Source organism: Natrix helvetica (genome assembly GCF_964273705.1).
Source record: "Natrix helvetica genome assembly, chromosome: 2".
Lineage (NCBI taxonomy): Eukaryota > Metazoa > Chordata > Lepidosauria > Squamata > Natricidae > Natrix > Natrix helvetica.
In genome coordinates, this window is record NC_138552.1 from 235867423 (window position 1) to 235891224 (window position 23802).

The 23802-nt window shown below is 36.0% G+C and overlaps 1 protein-coding gene and 1 long non-coding RNA gene across 2 annotated transcripts in view; one reads left to right on the plus strand and one right to left on the minus strand.

Moving 5' to 3' along the window:
* PLB1 (phospholipase B1) overlaps positions 1 to 23802 on the plus strand; it is a gene marked incomplete at its 5' end in the record, with an annotated part of 107165 nt that overhangs the window by 68930 nt on the left and 14433 nt on the right. Inside the window, 16 exons of the mRNA XM_081940139.1 lie at positions 701 to 752; positions 1323 to 1403; positions 3135 to 3200; positions 4014 to 4114; positions 5459 to 5540; positions 5906 to 6010; positions 7567 to 7662; positions 8119 to 8190; positions 10416 to 10493; positions 10974 to 11034; positions 12088 to 12146; positions 12500 to 12567; positions 13519 to 13562; positions 15395 to 15494; positions 18586 to 18637; positions 22508 to 22588. Coding sequence (XP_081796265.1) covers positions 701 to 752; positions 1323 to 1403; positions 3135 to 3200; positions 4014 to 4114; positions 5459 to 5540; positions 5906 to 6010; positions 7567 to 7662; positions 8119 to 8190; positions 10416 to 10493; positions 10974 to 11034; positions 12088 to 12146; positions 12500 to 12567; positions 13519 to 13562; positions 15395 to 15494; positions 18586 to 18637; positions 22508 to 22588 — 1198 coding nt within the window. The remainder of the gene's footprint in view (positions 1 to 700; positions 753 to 1322; positions 1404 to 3134; positions 3201 to 4013; positions 4115 to 5458; positions 5541 to 5905; positions 6011 to 7566; positions 7663 to 8118; positions 8191 to 10415; positions 10494 to 10973; positions 11035 to 12087; positions 12147 to 12499; positions 12568 to 13518; positions 13563 to 15394; positions 15495 to 18585; positions 18638 to 22507; positions 22589 to 23802) is intronic.
* The window catches only part of LOC309385582, a 39285-nt gene continuing 21570 nt past the window's right edge, over positions 6088 to 23802 (minus strand). Inside the window, exon 3 of the long non-coding RNA XR_014174254.1 lies at positions 6088 to 7174. This is a non-coding gene — a long non-coding RNA (uncharacterized lncRNA). The remainder of the gene's footprint in view (positions 7175 to 23802) is intronic.

The following is a 23802-nucleotide window of genomic DNA, read 5'->3' on the forward strand; positions in this document are numbered from 1 at the left end:
GGGAGGAAGGAGGGGAAGGGAGAAGAAAAAGAAAAGGAAAAAGGAAACTTATTTCGCAAAGGAGAAAAACAAATGCTGTCATTTTAAATCAGAACTGAGCATGCCTGGCTGTGGAATTCTGGGAGTTGAAGTCCACAAGTCTAAAAATATTTGAAACTCACCACTGTGTCAGTGCCTCACCAGCCATGAACTTCACCGCACATCACTGCTTCAGGCAGTAACTCAAAAATGAGGTGGCATGCTGCCTTCCTTCTTTCCCTCCCTACCTCCCCAAAACACAATAATTTCTAATACTATTAAATTTTATGCACAACTGAAAGCAAAATGCTACCGTATATATTTCTGCAGAGGCGGATCTGGTTGGATAGATTCTGAAGCTCCTAGCTGTTAGACATGAGTTATCAACCACTTTTGCTGATGAATCACTCTCTTTTTCTGAGTACTATTTTACTTATCCCACTGTAAACAAAAGCAATATATGATGGTCCTATATTAAAGTGTTCTTTGGGGGAACTTCCAGACAATACTTGTATTGTGCAATTTCATAGTCTTTTCACAATGCTTTATTAAGAGAGCCACAGTGGTACTTGTATTTCTGATTTTACTGTTGCTTTTTAAAAAAGTTGTCTTTTTAGGTATGTTTTCAGGCATCAGTTCTTTATCAACTTGATTCATCTTCTTTTCTTATTTTTGTCCATAGGGATCTACCAGATCAAGTAAAGCGCCTTGTAAAAATCATGAAAAATGATTTGGTAGGTTGGCAACATTCAAGGGACTCATTCATTCGTCACTGTTGTGCAATGGCTAAGCCCATATGGTGCCTAGTGGAGAATCAAATATTCCCAGAAACATTTTTACCTTTTCACACTTGGTTCTACTTCCTATTTAAGATTTAGCTTCATAGACTTTGCTATTTCTATCTATTAGGGACTCCTCACCTGACATTTACCTGGGGTGTATACATGAAAGGATTCTCACAATCTATGCTGCCTTTCTGGAAATTAAAAGGTCAAAAAGAAATAATTTCAATAAGGCTACATATAACTTTGTTGTTTCTTTGATAGCTACAAAGAAATAGGATTAGGATTCAAATCACACATATCAAAAGTACATGTCAAAGAGGTAGCATCTGTCTCTCATGAGACTGTGGATTATATGCTTAGCAAGTAGCCCAAAATTTGGTGAACAGTCAAAATCATAACAATTTTGTGATTTATTCAGAATGACAATAAATTGCATTTTAAACGTGTAGGATGATATCCTTATATTTGCATGTAAAAACCAGAACTGATATGCTGTATTATTTCATTATTTTCATTCAGAAAGCCAAATTCAACACTGACTGGAAGGTCATAACAATATTTATTGGAATCCAAGATCTCTGCAACTATTGCAAAGATACTGTAAGTTTTTTGAATGTTTATAAGTCAATATTTTAGTTGTGGGGAATTATTAACATTGCAACTTTGTATAGCAAAGACAAACTTCGATAACTGAACAACCAAATCACAACTATAGCGCTCAATTGGAAGTTGTGACAATATTTGCATATTAATATCAGAGAGATTAGTTATGCAACCTCTCTGATGTAATTTTCTGGAGTGAGGATAAAGCTTCAGGTGTAAACTGAAAGGTGATCACTTTTTATTCCGTCCATGGTTTGATTGTAATTTTTTTATAAACTCATGGCAATTAACTGATAAACTCTCTGTAATTCTCCTGGGCTAATTTGATGATTCAAAAGTGCCAGATTTGCACAGGGAAAAAAATTGAGGACAGCTGTCTTTACTATGCTATCTCAGATTAGTTCCAGAAATATTAGAACAAGAAAAGAAAATTAGAGAATCTCATAGATTTTCAGAAGTTGCATAATGTAGCTCCTGGTATCAAGTCAATGTTTCTGACACTGGTATTCATTTACCATGATCAAAAGAGAGTAACTGATATTTTCTTCTTTAAACTTTGGAAAATTTCAACCATGATTGCATAATATCTGTTTCCCTGTTAGTAAATACAGTAAATGTTGTTGTTTTTTGCTTACAAATATACAAACTGACCTTTTTAAAAAAAAATGTTGATAGTTAATTTCTAAAAGTATGCTGGTTGAAGTCAGTTAAAAAAAATATTGCCCAGCCTTTAACTCATTTTTTCCCTCTTAGTTAAGAACTTCCAATTTGATATATCTGGTATACAGCTCTTTCTGTAAACTGAAGTCTCTGACCTTACAAAAACTAGCAACAATTCTAACCTTTGAGGATGGAGTAGAAATTAGCTTAAGTTATTTACTCTTTCCATTCTCTGCCTGAAGAACTAATATAACATTTTAACCCAGCTAAAATGAGTGCAGTTACATCCCCCACTCCCCAGTATGAAAACCTGTACAATCAGGTGCCCTCTCATGGAAAATATTCTGTTGAAAGAAGTTATAATTTTTCGTGTAAAAATTTTGGATGAGCGAATTTAGTATTTAAATGCTTCAGGGCATTCAATAAGCCTACAGGCAGTCCACGACTTATGATCACAATCGGGCCCAAAATTTCTGTTCCTAAGTGAGGTATTTGTTAAGTGAGTTTTGCCCCATTTTATGACCACTGTTGTTAAATGAATCACTGCAGTTGTTAAGTTAGGAACACAGCTGTTAAATGAATCTGGCTTCCTCATTTGCTTGGTTGCAAAAAGATGATCACATGACTCTGGGACACTGCAACCGCCATAAATACGAGTCAGTTGCCCAGCAACTAAATTTTGATCACGTGACCATAAGCAATGCTGCAACAATCATAAGTGTGAAAAACGGTCATAAATCATTTTTTCAGTGCCATTGTAACTTTGAACGGTTATGAAATGAACTGTTGTAAGTTGAGGATTTCATTGAGGTATCCAGATGACTAAGTTTGTGCATTGTCTTTCTAGCACAGCTTTTAGTTAGGCAATACTAGTTCATTATTGCCTGCATCTTTGTCTGATTTACTTACAGCATAGTACTGTACATGAACCCCATGTTATGTTTTCCAGTAGAGAGTCAACGCTCAAGCACAATCACATATTTTAATTCATAGAATCTGCAACAATTCACTTAACCTTTCCTTTTCTATAATCAGTAACAGCCTCTTTCTATGTCTCCTCCCAATTAGAACCACTATTCAGCGGTAAACTTTTCAAATCATGTTCAAGAAGCACTTGACTTGCTTCATACAGAGGTAGGTAGGTGGTTGTTGCTCAGATAACATCTGTTCATTTCGTCTTGCATAATTGTCCATTTTTTGCTGATTCTTATTCAAAAGCCATATGTCGCACACTTTCAATTGAGGTCACATCTCACTCCATCTGCAAGGGGACTGCATTTTCTCAATACTCAAGAGGCATTATTTTATTTCTGTAATAAAATAATGTAATTCTTCCTTGTATTGTCAACTGCAAAATGAGTATTACAAATACACTTATACATGTATCACAGGATCTTTTCAGACCTATTATAAAAGTCATAATGTTTTATTTTTACAGTCTCCTTTACACTGGGTTGCCCTATGGCATTTTAATGGCGTATCCTGCAAATTGGAAAGGATTTGGAAATGTGGTTTTGCAGTTGCAATAATAAAAGGCTATCTTGCATACAGGCAAATAATACAAAACCAAGGAATCATATGTTTCAGTGTTTAATGGAATGTAATTAAATGTAAATAGGGAGACAGATTTTTTTTTGTCCTTCACTAAAATCAATAAAAGTGATTTTAGCACATTTTCTTTGACCTGAATAATTACTTTCTGGTCCCAATCTTTCCCGACCAGATCCATCTAGATAAATTGGGCTGTAACTCCATTATCTGTGATATAATGGAGTAAAAAGCATGTCCATGCAGAGATAGGAATGTGAAGGGAATGCAAAGGGAATCTGGTGAAACCTGATAGGAGGCAAATTAAATTTGACAGCAGTTTTGAAACTACTATAGAACAGATGTAAGCTCTGTGTTACACGTAATGCAATTTGGATAATTAACTCTTTTCCTTTTCAGGTACCTAAAGCTCTGGTTAACCTGGTGGAAGTGATGGATCTTCTCCCTTTAAGGCAACTGTTTCTAGATAGCAGATTACCATGTGCTGTGCACTTAGCAGAGTAAGGCCCTCTTGCATCCAAGCTATTAATTTATATAAAGACCATTAAGTATCCAATGACTAGTTCTGAAATTTAATGACTAAAAGAGAATTGCAACATACTAATGTATACATGCAACATAACCAACTTCATTGTATACATGATGTACAATGACAATAAAGGCTTTGAAACTAAGGCTTACACATAGACTTTATGACCAATATAACACAGAAAAATAAGACTACATTAAAATTCAATGACATCTCATTTTGCTGATGTATTTTCTCTGCTAAATCATGATTCAGCATATATCTTTAAAAATAAACTTGAGATATTACAGTACTTGTTCTTCCCTGTGATTAAACTGGCTATTTTGGATCCAATACAATCTGGTCATTCACTTATTCAGATTTCTCTTGCATAAGTAAGACCTGCATGCTAAGTGTTGCTGTTTTGCATTTCATTACTTTACGTTCTCCCTCTTCCCCATTTTTCTTCTGGCTTTACTTCTCCTTAACATTCAATAGTCATTGAACACATCTGGTTCTCATTAAATTGATTTGAGATCCTCACCCTGTTAGATTGTTATTTCTCAACCTCAGCAATTTAAAGTTGTGTGGACTTCAACTCTGACAATTCCCCAGCCAGAGTTGAAGCCCACACAGCTTAAAGTGTTGCTGAGGTTGAGAAACACTGTTCTAAGGAACTGCAGGGGGTGGGAGGGTGGGGGTGGGGAGTTATTTTGGATTGCTACAGACCTGCTGATGCCTCCTATTGAGCTTTTGCTATGTAAATTATAGAAATTGCAGCTTAATTCCAGAATAGAGGGAAATGTTGTACTCTAGATTTCAATTAACAAGTAAAATATCAATAATGACACTCAAGAGGCTAACCTACAGCTAAATGATAGATATTCAAATACTTTTGTTGAACCAAAGGCAGAGATAACCTTGTGGGGAATTGTCTGTGTTTGTAGCATGACACTCCCTGGCTTTCTCCACATCTTGCCCCTAGATAATAACTAGCAGACAACAAGGTCTTCAATGTTTTGGGAAAGAGAGGGAAGGTGGACTTGTGTACTTATTCTGTGAGCATATTGCTTTCCTGACAACTCTTGCTTCATAAAAGGATAAGCCCAGAAATAAAAATGGGTAGAATCAAAACCTTCGGCATTTTTAATAACATTTTATCCACATGCATCATTAAGGAGAGACTACTACTAAAAACCTCATGTTTCTTTGAAGAAATGAAGTATATAGATATCTGCTTCCTTACTAGAGAAACTGTTTACTTTATGACTGTTATCAGCTTTTTTTTGTTTATTTGTTCCATATATGCCTTTTCTTCCTACATTTTCATATGCAGAGATCAATGCAGTTGCCTTCTTTCCCTTAAAGAAGGCTCATTAGGTCTCCTGATGGTGGAGGAAGCAATCAAAGCTTATCAGGTAGGAGTGCCATGAATCAATACTGCCATTTTATGGATTGTCTATTCTACACTCTTGTCATGTTGTTTCTAATATAACATTATGCATTACATTTGAGGGTTATACTACATAACATAAAGCTACCATGTCCCTCAATATGCTGTGTTATAATCCCAAAATCCAATTTCTGGATCTTTTAGATCATGAATTGTTTTGATTCAAAAGTAAAAGATCTCTTCTTGCTTGATTCCCCTTGGGGTCCCCTTGGCGAGTCCCCTTGGGGAGAGGGGGCGGTTTATAAATCGAATAAAATGAAATGAAAATGAAATGAAATTGATTAATGGGAATTAGCCAAGGAATTGATATTTCTTATATTTCTTTCACAGAGCAAAATACAGAAACTAATTAAGAGTCACAAGTATGATACTCAAGAAGATTTTACAGTTGTACTACAGCCATTCCTCCGTGATATTTCATTACCTGTTTTACAGGTATGTTCTAGATTCCCATTTACTTATTTTATTTTACTTTTTTTTTTGCTCTTCAGTAGAAGAACAATTATCCCAAGGTAGGGTACAAAGCAATAAAACCAGCAACAAAGCAATAAAACCAGCAATAACAATATCTTTATTTTGTACAAATCAAGATTGTACATAATGTTCCCATTCCCTATTTTCCTACGATGACTATCCACAGAGTCAAAATAAATTTAATGGGATGCATCTATCTATGAGATCCTGAAAATGCAAATATAATATTATTTTGATATGTTTGAACTGAGTTACAGACTCTGGGAAACATGCTTTATGAAATCGTTCAACCATAAATAGAAAATGGCCTGTAGAAACAAATCTGATCTGTAAAAGCATTGCCTAAATTTCTGCCTTTGCTACAGTACAAATTCATAGAACATAATATAATCCGAGCAGAATCACATCACTATTTTCTAGAATACGGAATAGCTGGTGTGCTTTGGATCAATTTCCTGTTTTTCTTTGTATTATATTTAATTATATTAAATATATATTATATTACTTATTTGTGGACTGAAATTCACAGCATAAATTCTTAGCATCACTTACACTAGGCTGGATTCTGTGTTCCTTACATAGAATTGAGATTAGATATATCAACACTGGACAAAGAAGACTGATAGCATAACAACAGAAAAAAAAAACCCTGTTATGAGGACAGGCACATTCTTACATGTATTACTTTCATATTTCAAAAAATTACAATAATAGCTATTTTTCCATATTATGAAAAAAAGTCATTGTTGCATCATGTGCTTTAACTATTTATGCATATGATGTCATTCATGTATTTTTTAAGACTTTAAATGATTGCTTTTTCAGCATTTAGTTTTCATGAAATAAAAGGAAAATAAAATCTATTCTACAAAAGTTAAAATTCAAATATGCTGGAAAGAGTTCACATTAAACCTCATTTCATAATGTAAATTAGGGAATGTACTCAGTCCTGGCTATAAAAACCGAAGTATTGCAAGATTTATATTAGGTTTAAGGGAATGTTCATTTAGAACGAAATGAGCATCTTTAGTACTTTGTGATCTGAAGTCTTTTCACCTTTTAAATCTGTAATGGATCAGATCAATGACTTATCCAATATTGTACCCATAGTGGTCGTTCCAGCACCTATTGAAAACACACAAACAAAATATGATTGTAACTTTACTCATATAAACACTGGTACGCAGAGCATACTGTCTAACATTTCCTCAGATTATCCAGAATTTCCCATCAATTTGCCTAATCCTCTATTAAAGATCTTTGAGTTGGGGTCCATCACCACACTTTTTGATGAGGAATTTCATAGTTTGATTCTCTACACTGTAAACTTTTGTTAATCTGTCTGAATCTCTTGTACACTTCATTGAATGATTCTGGTTTATGACACAAGTAGGATAAAGTATTTATGTTAAAATTTTAGTTCTCTTTGAAAAAAATAAATATGGGTTCTGTTTGGCTTTGTAATGTTTGCATCTTTAAAAGCATAATAATAACAATGATATTATTCTCATTTTTAGGATGGGCGACTAGATACCTCCTTCTTTGCACCAGACTGTTTTCATTTTAGCCAAAAATCACATTCCCAACTTTCTAGAGCTCTCTGGAACAATATGGTGAGGCACCTACTTCGGGGAATAATTCAGATTTGAAATGGCTGTATTGTTTTATTTGGCTAATGTTTACATTCCTACCCAAAACAGTAAGCTGATAACTTACTATTAACACTAGTGAATCTTGAACCTTCGGGGAGAGGGGGCGGTCTAGAAGTCTAATAAACTAAACTAAACTAATGCTAAGGACTATAATTTTCCCTCCATCCCCATTATGTCTGGACTTCGTTTTCTGCTCCAGTCTTAGCTGAATCTTGAATTGGGTAATTGCTGTATTTTGTTCTCAGAATTTTATAGAATATCCTGCAAGAAGATATTCTATTTATAACTTTTATATTTGCCCATTGCTTTTTTAATCTCTTTTTTATTACACAAAAACTGTGAAAGCAGTAAATCAAATAGTTGCATGAGACCTTAAATCAAACAGCTACATAATGATATTTTTCTTTTACCCTCTAGCTTCATCCTGTTGGGGAAAAAGCTGTTTCCTTCAATTTTATGGATAACATAACACTGAGTTGCCCATCTCCGGTAAACATAATACTGTCTTCTTCTAGTGCAAGGGTTTTGTGGGAATGAACAATTTTGGTATCAAAGCAACAGCCAATAATGTTTGAATGCCAGCAGTTTAACAGTTCATGCTTAATTATGAACATATGTCCTTTGATGATCTTGAGTTTTGAGGACCAAGCAAATTTCCAAGTAACTTTTCGGTTGAAGGTAGAAACCCTTGGTCCTATTCCTCAACTATTAGACTGAAATTCTAGACAATTTTACCACAAAATGTAATGCAGTTTAGTTCTGATTCTAAATAGCATGCATAGAATTACACTGTTAATCTATAAATAAATTTATATCCTGTAGATCTCACATCCATGTACTAAATAAAATAGAAATATTTCCAAAATAAGCTTACAAATTTCATATGGGTCTGCCAATTCTTATGTTCTTCACATCTCCTAGGAAGAACTAGTGGTTTTAGTTCTGGAAAGTTCTTACCTCACTCATATACTTTAGTGGCATAATTATACAGATTAACATCACACTCCTGCCAAGGTTTATTCAGAAAAAAGATCCATTGTATCTTATTCGTAGTAAATAGGCATAACTGCAGCATAATATAGATATTTAAAATTAGGGTTTTTATTTTATTTGACCTTACCAGTTAATTTATGGAATTTGCCTATCTTCTTTAATCTATGGGATTTCATGATCAGAAATGGATTTGCTGTGGATCTTTGTGGGATAAGGCAGCTCTGATTAATGTCAACGGAAAAATATCTTTGGATTTTCTAGCCAAACTATATGCAAGATGGCTAAACACTTTATGGCTGAGCAACATAATGTTTAAATATCACAGTGTTTCTCAGTGTTGGCAATTTTAACATACATGGACTTATACTCCTAAAATTTCCAAAATAGAGGGTGGAATTCATTTTAAAGTTACCAAGGTTGAGAAACATTGGACTAGAACTATAGAGAATTAGCTTCATTCTGAATCATGAAAGAAGACTGGATGTCTTAGAGTCTCACACTACTTCTCAGCCCACACTACCTCTCCAAGTGTTGCTGTCAGGAAATAAAAATAGTGGGCAAAGTGCTATTCATGATGTGTTGGGCTCTTGGAGATATAATGAAGCCAACAAATAATAAATAGCCGCCTACACAACATGAGGCAAATAGACCAAGCAATATTTTTTATTTTATTTATCTGCATGTTAGGTGTAAATGCAATTAGTTCTACATCTGTTAAAATTTGTGATGAGTTTTTTTTTCCTGCGAGACATACTGTACAGTTTAAAATACAACACAGTAAAACCATGACAATAAACTGGTTTGTACTGTATTCCTTTTTTTAAAAAAAAATGAGTGGGGGAATAGCACTCTCTTTGGGTTACAACATTTGGTGAAGTAGGATAATCTGAAAAGTGTCTTTGTAGTCTTTACAAAGCAAGGGTGTTTGAGTGAGATTTACAGATTTGTTTGCACCTGTGCAGTGCCTACATTTGAATGTTGGAAGGAGCCCTGGGAGGTGTCTTTTAAAACACTTCATGCACAAAGCAGCAAATCGTTCTGAGCAAACACTCATCTCTGACCTTTGATAAGTGTTTAGGGAAATGGGATTCTCTATGCTGGTAGCAGCAAGAAGTGAGCATAGCTTGGGACCCAGATTTTTCTGTTATGAAATTAATGGGAAATTGAAGGCCTGCTATATCATGTAAGACGTTCTAACATAGACTGCAAAATATTATTAGAATTTGGATTGTTAAACTGCCTGTAATTCTAATTTTTCTCTCTACCCAATTTTATGTGTCAACTAAGCCAGCTATCACTCTTTTGCATGACTTGTGCATTATCGCATGAGGTGATGGCTCTTTCTGTCACCAAACAGCCAACTTACAGCATTGTGCAATACGTTGGATTGGCTGACAAGCGATATGATGAAAAGATATACACATTTTTTCACACACAAGATTCCAGGCAATTGCATTTTGCATCTTAATACTTATTTGAAGTAGTCTCATTATGGAAGCTTATCTCAGTTCAAAATTTCCAGTTTGCCTCCATTATATAAATAGGCTGGTTCCAAAATAATCCTTTTTTTTGGGGTGAGAGAACCATTATTTGCAGCATTTCCATTGCTAGACTTACAGACTTAGCTACAGTCAAGGGGCTAATCTAGTGTCTTGAATCTATGCGTCTGTTTTTCTGTATTGAAATTTTGAAGCTTGGTGTTCATGTGTTTTCTCTATTAGCAACAACCTTTCCTGGGTACCTTCAAAAACAGCAATGCCACAAATCCATCAGAAAATCCTACCAAGTTGCCAGACCAGGTAATCCCTTTATTATTTATTGTGCATTATTTCTCTTAGCATATTCATGTTTTCTGGTATCCACAGGATGCTTTCACATCCATACAGTTTTGTAACAACATTTTTGGAAGTGTTAAGCCAATATCTCAAAAGTAATTCAGCTGGCTTCATGCCTAACAGGAGCCTAGAATTCGGGTTGCCACGCTCTTATTTCAGCATCTTTAACCAATACACCAAACTGTTTCTCAATCTTATTTCAGCATCTTTAACCAATACACCAAACTGTTTCTCAATTGTGGGCAATAGTAATTAACAAGGCTGGATGTAATTTTGTTCCTGATATCCCAAGGATGACTCAGTAATTTCAAGTTGCTCTCTTGAAGCATAGAAATAGGATGTAGATGTCCCTTTGAAACACAAGTTGTTTCTAGATTTCTTGTAGTTTGTTACAACCAATAGGAACAATTTCCAGTGATATGCTGACTGCATTTTGTTTTTAAGAACTGGGGTAGCAATCTGCCATGTTCTGTACAGACTGAATCCAGAGAAGTCCCCACATCAGGTGAGAAATAACTGCTCGTGCAGTAAAAATAATAATTAAAAATAAGGTACTTTCCTCTTCTCTCAGTGCAACATTTATGTAAATTTCTGGGGTTTGGGAAGGAAGTGACAACAAACATCTGTAGTTTTTTTTTTCTATTTTTATAATCTTAAGCAATCTAGCGACTATATTTTTCAGTTCATATTTCACCATCAATGAATGTTTAAAACTTATTTTATCTTAGTTGTATAGTAATACTGTATGTTCAGGGTTGGTACGGGTGAAAGTAGAGCATACAATGAGAGTCATTAAATCCCATTGACAGTGGAATGTCAGCTGCCTAATAATACGCAGGATGGTCCCCAAAGAGAAAATTAATTGCCAAATTGGGCAACAAAGATAATGAAGAATCTGGAGAACATAAGGCATATTTAGGTTGTAGTTTAGCACATTAGGCCAGTGCTTAGTTTTATTGATCTGCCTGCTGTATTCTCTTTTTGTACAACTCAGTCCTATGCAAGATTAAATGGAAATAGGCCCAAATTCTGTCTAGTAAGACTTATGCCCTGGTAAGGATATTGGAGTTCATAAACTTTAGACATGCTTAACTTACCTTTTAATTATACCTATCGCTACAACATGTTTAGCCTATCAGGATATTAAACTGGGTATATCTAGTCTAATGAAAAGAAGAACTAAGGGTGACATAATAGCAGTCTTCTAATATTTGAGGGCCTGTCACAAAGAAGAAGGGATCCCCTTATTCTCCAAAATACCTGAGGGCAGGACAAGAAGTAATGGATGGAAACTCATAAAAAAGAGATCCAATCTAATCCAAATTTCCTGGCAGTGTGAAATAATCAGTCAAATGATTTGCCTCTGGAAGTTGTGGGTGCTCCATCACTGGAGATTTTAAAGAAGAGATTGGAAAGTCTTTGGTTTGAAATAGTATAGGGTCTCCTGCTTGAGCAGGGGGTTGGACTAGAAGGTTTTCAAGGTCATTTCCAAATGTTATTTTGTATTCTGTATATGATATTCTCCCTCAATTTTATTTCGGGTTTTTTTTTTTTCCAGTGCACAGGCTGCAGCCAGCTGACATTCGAGTGATAGCAGCACTTGGTGATTCAATGATGGTATGTCCACATTTTCAGTAATAGTTATTCTAAGAATCTAAGAATGTCAGCTTATTAAAATGACATCAAGCAGAATGTTAATCCTGAATGTTTATTAAATGAAAATTTATAATTGGCCATTATAGCTGGAGCTGTGAAATGTGGTGTGCAACTTTCAGTATCCAAGTCAAATGGTGAATACCTGCCTACTTTCTTTAGTAAATGAAGGTTTTCTAGAATATTCCTCCATGTTGCTTTTGGTATATTGATAGTATGACCTCATCAGCAACCATTACCCAGATGTTAGCATTTTGATTCTGTAAGAAATAATAAATTACTGTTGATTGCATTTATTTTTTTTCTGTTTTTAACAGATTGCTGAAGGCGCTAAAGCAGTTGGTTTGAATGATATCAAAACAGCTTGGAGAGGACTTTCCTGGAGGTAAGTGTTTTTTCCCCAAATTTCATCCACGTTCTATTAAAAGTCTTCTCCAAAACTGCTCCTCTCAGGTGTGTTAGGACAGCAAGGCCTAGAATTCCCAAATGATAGTCCTATTATCTGGAGGGTAAAGTTAGATAAAGCAGAAGTAGAATACAGAACCAAAGGTTCATGGTTGAAAAGTTCAGGTAATTATAGATATGAAAGAAATGAAAAAAAGGCTGCATTATGGAAAAGTTCTTCCTACGTCATATTTTCATGCTCAAACATGCAGTTTGATCTTTCTCAACCACTTATTAAAGGATCTGTTAACAATGTGCTGCCATCTGGCAATCTTTAGTGTGGCTTACATTTCTATCACAAACTGAATAAATAGCTTCTGATCAAGATTTTAGATAATTCCTAAGTCATTAAGCCTCCACTAGGAGTGACATAAAGCAATGATAAGAAGCTTGCCTAATCCTTATATGTATGTAACAATACTTACATTAGAAATATTATCCCCAATTCTCATCTAGAGATTTCCTTCTTGCATATCTTTGTGGAATGCTGATCATTTGGTCAAAAAAGTTCAATTCTTAAGAGAATGATTGTTGTTATGCTGGCATTTGGAATAAAAATACAATGACATAATGCCTGTTATTAAATGTGTATCTTGATATGTCTTGGTACACCGAATGCAAAAAAAATAAACAGGGCTATATTTCGCTGTTTATGCTAGTTGTATGTGTTCTCCAATTGTTTCTTCAGAAATTATGGCAAATATTTGTTATTTAAAATAATCTGAAAACTTTGAAAATAGAATTCATACATGCCTAATACTTTATTTTGGAAGATACTGTATTTTTTCCCCAAAATCTATCCTCACCTTTCCACAGTTGTTCTCTCTGACAGATAGTATGTGCTGGATGTAGTATTAACACCACTGACCAATTTTTATCATTCTTTTTCAAGCACTGGAAGTGATGGAAGCTTAGAGACTCATACAACATTACCTAGTGAGTAGCCTGAAATACATCAAAATACAAAACAGGAATAGACATAATTAAATCTGAAATGTATTTGAACTGTGAATTATTGTTTTCCACAATATAGCAGATACTGTATGTGTGATGGGGTTTGATGTTTGCAGTCCTGTTTCTAAAGGCTTCCTAGTTGTGTCCTGACTTCCAGGAAATGCTCTGAATTACTTCCCAATTTTATTCCTCACTCTCTACCTGCCAAGTTGTCTTATGCCATGTCATGAGCTTATTACTTGTATTTGTCTTTCCCCCTCACTCAGTGGGTTGGCACATGCTCTGTAAGGCTGTGTCCTTTGCTGTTGTTTTTCTTCCTCATGGAAAACTTTATTTTCCATGCAAAGTATGTTTCTGTCTTCATGGGCAATTTGAAGGGAGGGAAAGATTGGCAGGACCTGGGGGACCTGTTCTGTTCTTATGGTAGGCTATCTATTTCCCTCTGTGATTGCATTGCATTTGTGTGAGTTGTTGCTGCCCACTTCCATAAAACCCCTTCCATGTAATCACCATGTCTCACTCTGTAGGAATTCTGAGAACTGTAAATTTCAGGGCAAAGATGGAGGAATTTCCACCATCCAATAAAAATTTGAAGAAACTATCTCACAAGTGTCCCTTAGAATTTTATACTTTTGGACTTTCTAAACTAATAGACTCAAAGAGGTCTTCAATAAAAGATTGGACAGCTATTTGTTCAGGATGGAAAAAGATCTCCTGCCTTGGGCAAGGGACTAAAAAAAAAACCTCTTTCAGCCCTATAATTGTAGAGAATTTGGTGGAGATACATAGCTGTCTCTCACATTCTAATAATTCCAATCCTATTTTGCTCTATTTGTGAAGATGTTTATAAATTTTCACCCATTTCTACCAGTCAAATTTAATAGACACCATTACTTGTAACATGAAGAGACCATGTTCTATCTGCTTACCATGTAGCCATTCAAAATGAATTGCCTCTCTGAAACAGAGGTGACCCTTCTCATTTAGTAGTGTAGTAATAGATAAAAACATAGCAATTCAAACATAGAGTTTTACAAACTAAGTACTCATAGCTATCTAACATCAACTAGCAGTCAGAAAACATGATGAAAGTCCTGCCCACAATACATGGGCAGATTTCAACTGGGAAACTGTGAACCTCCTAGCCCAAGTCAAGTCCAAAAACGCTAGAGAATTTTTAGAAACCTGACCTTTGGACAAATCAGGCATCAACAGGCACATAGACATGAGAGGGGGTGGTCTAGAAATCTAATAAATGAAATGAAATGAACAAGATCTACACATTATTCAAAAGAGACAAGCAAAAATAAAAAAAGGAAACTAAAAGATCAAACCACCACCTTACTAGTAATCAATAGCCAACTAAAGAGAGATTAACACCAAGATTAACATTAGACCAAAAATCAAGAAGCAAATAATACCCCAATCATGAAACTACCAACTCAGACAAACAGTAAACAATAACCTGACAAGGAACTACCAAGAACACTACAAGCGACGCTGACAGAGAAGCCACTAGTATATAAATAGAGACCAAACTCCACACATTTCCAGCATTGATAATGATATCTGATTTAGTAATGAAACATCTGCAAGAAAACAACCAAGCTCAGAGAGCATTAAGAACCCCGTAGCTATATTTTTTCTAATAATTGTTAAGAATAATTAAGAAAACCTTTGTCAAATGTGAACTAACTTTCAATGATTGTAAGGATTCAGAACCCTTAAAAGCTTTAAAAACCAACACTGGGAATGACATGCTGATTCTTATTTACTGAAGAAACACTGATGTTGAATTTCTCTTTCTCTGTCAGATATTTTGAAGAAATTTAATCCAGGCCTTATTGGTTTCTCCACTGGCACCCAGAAGGAAACTGCTGGGTTCAATGTAGCTGTGGGAGAAGCCAAAACCTGGTAAGTTCCTGTGGGAGATATTTGGTCAAGGAAGTCCATGACTAAAATGGTACTGGAATATTTAGCCTCACTAAACCAAAGCATATTCCAAAACTGAGGGCTTTTCTTAAAATTAATCATCCCACTAGTTGTGAGTTATAATCAACTCTCCAGAATTCGGCATGCAAAAGTATCACCCGAATAAGACTTTGGATGAACTTGCTGGGGAATTAGAAGATTGCAAAAATCCAGGGAGCCAGTTACCCACAGCATGAAGTCATTTAACAAACTGATAAAAATAATGTCCGAATATATTATATAACAAAGCAATTTAAAATTCATTTAGACTCCTACTCTGTTCTTCATCCGAGTCCTATACCTACAGTACCTCTGACACTATTATTTAGTAAATCATCCTGAAAACTTTGAAGAATGCAGCATAAAAGTCTTAATACATTTTTAAAACTCTTATATAACATACTTGGAGGATACGTTACCAGATTGTGCAACAAACTGACTTCCATTAACCCAGTTCTTTCTAAAGTTTTGCCATAAGGAACAGAACAGTAGTTGCTGTCTTCTTGTTTTTATTTTCTAAGAGATCTGATGATATCAAAATGACTATGCAGAAGGCAACATCATCATACAAATATCACAGTTATTGTTCTAATGTATAAAAGAAATACATATGTCACACATGTTTGATCATCTCCTGTCTTCTCTATTGCCATTGTCTATGATCTCATGCTACGGACCAACAGTTCCTCAGATTTTTCAAATCTTATGATTCCCATCCTTGAAGCAGCTCTGTGTTGTCCCAAATGTATTTCTGTTCTCTCTGTTGTTCTCTTAACTACTTCATTTGGTAAAAACTGAATCCTGGCCAAACTCAACTGATTTCTATAATTCTATCTTGGAAACATTTGAGCCAGTAGATGCCAGTCCTGGTCTTCTAAGTGGTCATCCATTGCTGGGCTGAGAGCCAAGAAAGCAGAATTAATTCTTGGCAGACACATGAACCTATATTCTGTTGGTATAGCACTACAGTTTGAAGATGTGAGTCTTACCTCATTAAGTCCATAACTGCATGTGTTTTTCATAGGCAATTTAACTAAATTATTCCCCCATACTTTTTCTGTGTTTCATCTCAATCTTCCTATGATATTAGTCTGGTGTAAAAATCTAACCATAACCTTATACTGTTCAGTCTTTTATAGTATTATACCTGTTCGCATGCATTTGGCAACCCTAGACGAGGTTCCCATTTGATCACTTTTTGCCAAACACTAAATTGATTGCAGAGGGAATTAGAGGTTAGACAGCATGACTGTGAAAAAGTCACTGCTTCCAAATACAGCCTTGAGAATGTAAAGCTTTAAATTTCTGTGCAGGCTGCCAGAGCCAATCCTTCCACAGAATAATTGATCAAAGCTTCTCTGCTCTTTGACAAGAAGGAAGGCTAGTTGGCAGGTGGATGCTGTCTTGCAATATGACTGTTCACCCCGGCATCCACTGTTTCAGGGAATATATATTGTTTGCTGGTTTTGTTTATGAAGAGTTTCTTTCCCTAGACACACAGACAAATATTGCTCTTGGGATGATAGCTCATAAAATAAAGGGAAGAAGCAAAACCACCCAAGTGAATGACCTTTGACGAACTTGATTTTTGCAAATTCCCAGTATACAAAATGATCTGGTCCCATTAATTAATTCATTAAATTTATCTCCTGGCTTTCCTTCAGGAAATTAAGATGATATATCGTCCTGCTCTTTTTCTCCCAACAACATTTCTATAAACCAGATTGGGCTGAAAATCTGGTTCGTCCACAGTTTCCCAAAGCCCTCTGTGGCACTCGAAATGGGATTACCTTTTAACCTTAATACACTTCTTCAACAGTTTAAGCAAATACCTATTATCTTTTAAATAAAACCTACCTTTAAAATATCATATCATTTCTTAAAGGAATGGGGGCACTCCAGTGGTGGGTTGCAGGTAGTACGCCCCGGTACGGGTGTACTGGAGCCTGCCTGGAGCACTGGGTATCGTTCCGGTACGGTGCTCCAGAGGGCCCACCCACCTGCCCGAGCTCCTTACCTGTCCTTTAAGCCTTTGGCACTTCCGCACATGCGCGTGGCTCGTACAGCACCTGCGCGAAGCTCCGCCGAGCAGCTGGAGCGTCACGGAGGCTTTCAGAGGCATCGCAGGCAGGTACAACACATGTGTGCATCACGCACATCCATGTGCCCGACGCCGGGCCCGTTCCAACCGTACTGGTTGGAACGGGATCGGAACTCACCACTGGGGCACTCATTGCTTTTTCTATTATCAATTGTTAGTGGTGGTTTTCGCACAGCCAGTTAGAGCAGTATAACAGACATACATTCATTGTAGTCCCTCTAAGCTGTGCCTACCTATATCCTTAGTCTGGTTCACAGATAATGCTAAACAATGATGTGTTTTATTTGTTTCTAGCTTGGCATAAAAGCAATGCATCTGTTATGGCATTGCTGAATGTAAAAACCCAATAGCTGGTTCAACAAACCATAGTTTGAAACCCTTGCTTTGTACTTCATGGAGTTGTTATAAAGATAAAAGCTGGAGAAGAAAAGCATCCTGAAAATATATTTCAGGGTTTGAATCTGAAGCAGAGCTAATTCAATTTTCAACCAGGGCTGCGGTAGATCTCAGGGCCAATTCTAATCAGTGATGGAAAATTACATAAATCTGATCATTCAAATGCATAAGTAATATATGTTAAAACAGAGAAGTCATGCAAAAGTAAAGCTCCTATTTTGTTAAGTGAAAAACAGCTTCCTGCCATTTTTCATTTCATGCAAGAGGACTCACAACTTTCGTGGATTACACACTCTCCAGATACATTGCTTATTTCAGTATGTTGGTTGCACAAGAAGGTGATTTATTTTCATCTTTGTTGTTTTGGTAATGATTGTTGACAGCTGGAGAATGATTAGAAGTAATTCTTCAAGTCACACTATGAACTTCCTTTGGGAAATCCCATTTCATTCCCACGATACAGCTCACACCTAGTTTATTGCTTTCATTGCGTCTGCAATTTGTGTGTTAGACATTTTTTCTTCTTTGTTTCTCTAGGAATATCTCAGCCCAAGCACATGAATTGGTAGAGCTCATGAAAAGGAACCCAGTAAGTCTATGCATTTGGAAGCCTGAAGAAAGGTTCTAATTCTCTTTTCATGTCATATAAATTACATAATAATACAGTTTCTAGCCTGGAGCCAACATTAGACCAAACTGAATTTATGGGAAGAATCATGTCACCTAATGTAAGATGAAAAGAGACAAGGAAAAATGCCTTTCTTAACCCAGATATTAGAATATGTTTCTGAATGAAAATAAAGCATAACATGTATGTCAATTTAACACATTACAAAAGAGCAAAAGAGATTTATTCCTACTGCATCCCCAAAAGAGCTATGGTGGGATCTCTAGATGTGGTTTGGCTGTGGAAAGCAGCCAGGATGCCAATGGATCAATAAAATCAGTGAGGACCAAAAATTTACTTTTGCTCTTTGGATCCAAAGAGTATCTCTAATCATGAGAGTTTTTCATGCCAACATGTAAAAAGGCCACCCCCCCCCAAAAAAAACAGGGGGTGGGGGAGAAGAGGGCAAATTCTAGCCCCTCCTTCTAACTTCAGTTCTTACTGCATGACATGGCAAGATCCTTCAATCATCATAAGTACTACCTTCCTATTTGTGTCTGATTGCAGTTTTACATTATAGAAAAGTAATAAGCTGCAGGCGTGTCAGAAACTGAAGTAATAATATTGTTTTGTGTAAACCAGGTGCAAACTGAGTTTTCTTACTGTAGAAATATGCCCCCTCTCTGCAGTATTCAGCAGGGGAAGACAGTGGCTTATCTTGCTTTTCATGTTGTTGCTTATTCTTTGTGCTTCTTGGAAATCTTAATTTCTTCAGTCACTCTGTCTGTTGCTATCCATATACCAATCTTTTATATTCTGTACATTTCACAGGTATCCATTACACTAAGAGGTCTTAGAACCTGGTCAAAACTTCTGAGCAAGTGTATAAGTCTTTAAATTTAGATTAGGCCTGGTTTCCTTTCTGGCTAATATAAGGCACTTAGGAAATGTTGTAGAAAAGGGAGAAAAAAGAAAGCTACAGGACTGCTGGAAGCTTTGCTGTAAATCTGATGGTTGGGGAACGTGGGGTTGATTGATTTTTATTTTCTGCATGTAATTTGAATTTCATCTTAATTTATCCTTGTGAAGATTAATCCTATCTGAACAGAACACACATATGCTAAATAGTATCTGCATAAAGGATGCTACAAAACTATTCTTAGTATAGGGACCATTAGAAATGGGGACAAAAAGTGGCACTTTAAAATGTCTGACATTGTGCTGGAATCCGTGAGGGAGTCTACTTTGTAAAGTTGGCTCCTTCAAGATGTGCAGTGCAGTAACACAACTTTCAACTCTGCCTGGATAAGTAGTTTCAGTACTTAACAATGAGATAGCTGAGATACAAGGGACATAGGGCACCATGAGAATGGTAAAGCAATGCTTTAATGCAAAAAACCCTACCCCATAACTAATTCACCTTGAGCATGGAATTACCTCAACCTTGATTTCTCAAATTTAGAAACTTCTTAATTCTACTATGCATGCATTAAATGAGAACACGAAGCACAGATAAGAAACATGCTCTTATGTTGGCTGTCCAACATTCATATAACTTGTTTTCCCTAGATCTCTGAATGTCAGAGGCATTGCCAGATATTTTTTTTAATACAAACTATTTACGGCTGTTTGGAGAAAGAGGAAGAGTTGAGAAACATCCTGCCCTTCATCCATTTACTTTGAGAAAGGAACCTGGGAAGGCTTCCAGAAGGGGAAAATGGCAGAGAATGCCATTTCTGATGCCTCTCCAAAAAAAAAAAAAAGCTGTGTGTGATGCTAAAACAAAGAACTGAGACAGGGTGGTGAGCCTGGATCAGCACAGCTTTTCTGGACAAGGAGAAGCTGGAGAGGATGCCCCTGGGTGCTCTGGAAGGCAATTCCTCCTAAGGAAATCTCCAGGTACCTCATGAATAGAGTGCCAGGAGCCGAGTAAAAAAGATCAAGCTGACAAACTTAAGCAGAGCCTGTAAAAGACACTGGTTCACCCAAATGCCACTTCTGAGAAAGGCATCTGGGCTTGGGACCTAATGTCATCACTCTATTGGCACGTCATTTTGTGCAGCTTTGAAACAAAAAGGCAGAGCATTTCAAAACTCAGGACTTGGTGAACAGATGTTGAGAGCTTCATACATAATTGTACATTTGGTTATCTATGACAGCATCTACCCCACCTGGGCTGAGCTCAAAAAGCTAAGCAGGGTTAGTTTGGGATAGTACCTAGGTGGAAAATATTAGGCAAGAGTGGAATGATGAAAAAAAAATTCCCAGAAGAAGGCAATAACAAATCATTTCCATATTGTTATCCACCTCCCACCCGAAAAGCACATGTAAGTGTCCAAGTTGTCAGAAGGAGTGGACTTTTGGACTAGCAAAGATATGTAGAAAAAGGGAAATAATTTTCCTTTTTTTCATTTCCATGTCTCCTTTCATCTCTCTCTTTCTCCCTCACTCCACCTCCCCTTCTTCCCCCTCTGTGTCTGATTATTCCTGGGAGCAGCTGAGTGGAAACATTGACATTTGAACAAAAGTCAGAATAACTGCTGGGTGCCCAGAGATCATGATCCCAGATTACAAAACAGAAAGAAGTGATGTCAAACACTGCAGGCATCCTTTGAAGTAAATGTGAGACAAAGTAACAGGCCAAGGAAAGAAATTCAATTAATGAGACAAGAAATCAGCAACATTTACAGTGATTTCCAGGCCAGATTTTCCAGCACTGCTTGTGATATAAACTTGTTGCTCTAAAAATAGCTCTGTCCATTCCTTTTTGTCTTGCATATTACAAAATGTTTTCCACAGAATTACAGCCCTCAGCGTTTCCAATAGTTGGCTGGTCCATGACGTAGTCGTAGGCTAAGCCCCAGTCTCAGGAATGCAAATGGACCCTCTACCACAAAGCATTCCCCTTCCTTCTTTCTAGTATTCCTGGCAAGAATTCTCAGTTTTCATTACCGAAGAAATGTTTCTGCATCTCCTTCCTTTATTTGTAAGCCAACATGAAAGTACTGCAGTCTTTACAAACCCAATCTCTCATATCCATTGTGAATTGAAGCCTCTTGCATGGAGGAACCCAGAAAAGCCGTCCGGCTTTTCTTTCAAATGCATTGCCATTTGTCAAATATAAGGAAAACAAATCTGGCATTATTTCTTCTTTGGTGACTCTTGGCTGCTGTCTCCAATGCTCAAGCAGACCACCCCTTTCCAGACAAAAGAACAGATTTCAGCCTATTTATTTCTATAAGGTCCAATCAAAACATGTTAATGTCATGGATTTTACAATAGCCAGTGACAGACATGTTGTTGTGTTTATAGCCAGAATTAATGATTTCCCCATTCTCCCGTGCTTATAATTCCTATTTCACATATTTTGATAATCAATATCAATTTATATAAGTGTAGGGAAACATTGCAGTTTCATTCAATCCATCCTGTTCCACATGCACTGCCTCCAATTCATATGGAGGGTTTCCCAGAAAGAGAAATGTGACCATTCAATGGGGAACAAATGAAAGGTTCATTTGACTAAATGAAAATATTTGAGGTTGGACTAGAAGAACTGCAAGGTCCCTTCCAACTCTGTTGTTCTGTTCTATTAATGGATGATTGACAGAGTCAAAGGCTTGAAAGCAATATGTCTTACTGATAAAATTAATAAATTGAAACAGATAAGCTTTAGAATCTGCTTGAAATAATTTCTATTTCCATGGAACAGATTTGAGGCCATAAGTTCTAAACATGACCAATAACAATCTCTATAGTTCCAAGGAATAGATTTGAGGCAAAAGCACTTATTATCCAAAAGAAACTCTAACATTTATAATATTGGATACCATTTCTTTTATTCTTCATTAGGACCTCAACTATGAGGAGGACTGGAAGTTGGTCACCATCTTCATTGGAGTCAATGACCTCTGTCAATACTGTTTAGATAAGGTATGCAAGCAGAATACTCATAGCTAAACTGAGAGAGAACTGCTAATTTATTTATTATTTTATTTATTATTATTTTTATCTCACTTTTATTACTTCATAAGTCACTCAAGAAGCAAACATGCATAATACTCCCTTCTATTTTCCTCGCAACAACTATCTTTGAGTTGGGTTGGGCTGAGGGAGAATGTCTGGCCCAAAGTCACCCAGCTGGCTTTTCATGCCTAAAGTGGCACTAGAACTCCCAGGTCCCCCTGGTTTCTAGGCTAGCACCAAACTGTTATTTGCTATTTTCAGACATTCACAAGAATCCTCTGTTTATTTGCAAAGTAAAATTTGAAAAGAGAAAGAATTGAGAAATCAAAACATATGGAATACTTTTTAAAAAATAAAATCACTGAAAAAAAAACAAGAGAAGTAGCTGTTCTGCTACAAAACAGAAGAATCTTCTACAATGTTGAAAAACAATTTGGATTAATCATTTTTGTACATGTACCATGGGATATTGAGATTCTATAGAATAAAAGTACAAATTTATTTTAACAAAAAGCATTTTAACAGCAATCATTTATTTTTTTTAAAAAGAACATGTTGGAAAAGACCAGCAGAGGTTCAGATAAGAATACTTAAATTTTCTGTTTGTGAACTTTATTTTAAATGTGTAAAATATATTTTTGCACATTTCTAAATAATCGTGAAAGCGTATTTCAGATTTTGAATATTATTGCAGATTACATATACTTTCTTTCCTGACTTACACAAACCTGATTTTGTTTTCATATGAGGACTCTAAATTGGCTTACATTCCTTTTAATTGGTCGAGGCAACTGAACTGCTTTCTAGCAATTTTATAAAACATTAAAATATTTTTCCCATCTCTGTTCCCTCCAGATGTGTTTTGCTGGTGGGCTAAGGCTGCATGAAACCAATTAAACAAACTATATAACCATAAGAATAAGAACAAAAATTAACAGTGAATGGAGGAGCAAAATACATAGTCAATATTCCTATTGAGCACTACTGAAATTCAAATTAAATAATATTTTTCACTCTGCCTAGAAAGGATAGGGCTGCAATACAGCGTACCCTGTATTAGGGCACATTCCTTTAGGAAGGAGTTTTAAAAGGAAGGATTATTGTGAAAAGAATGCCTTATCTTGAATTGATAGTATTTTAACATTTTTAAGGAGATAGGTATAGGGATATAGTGGCTAAGA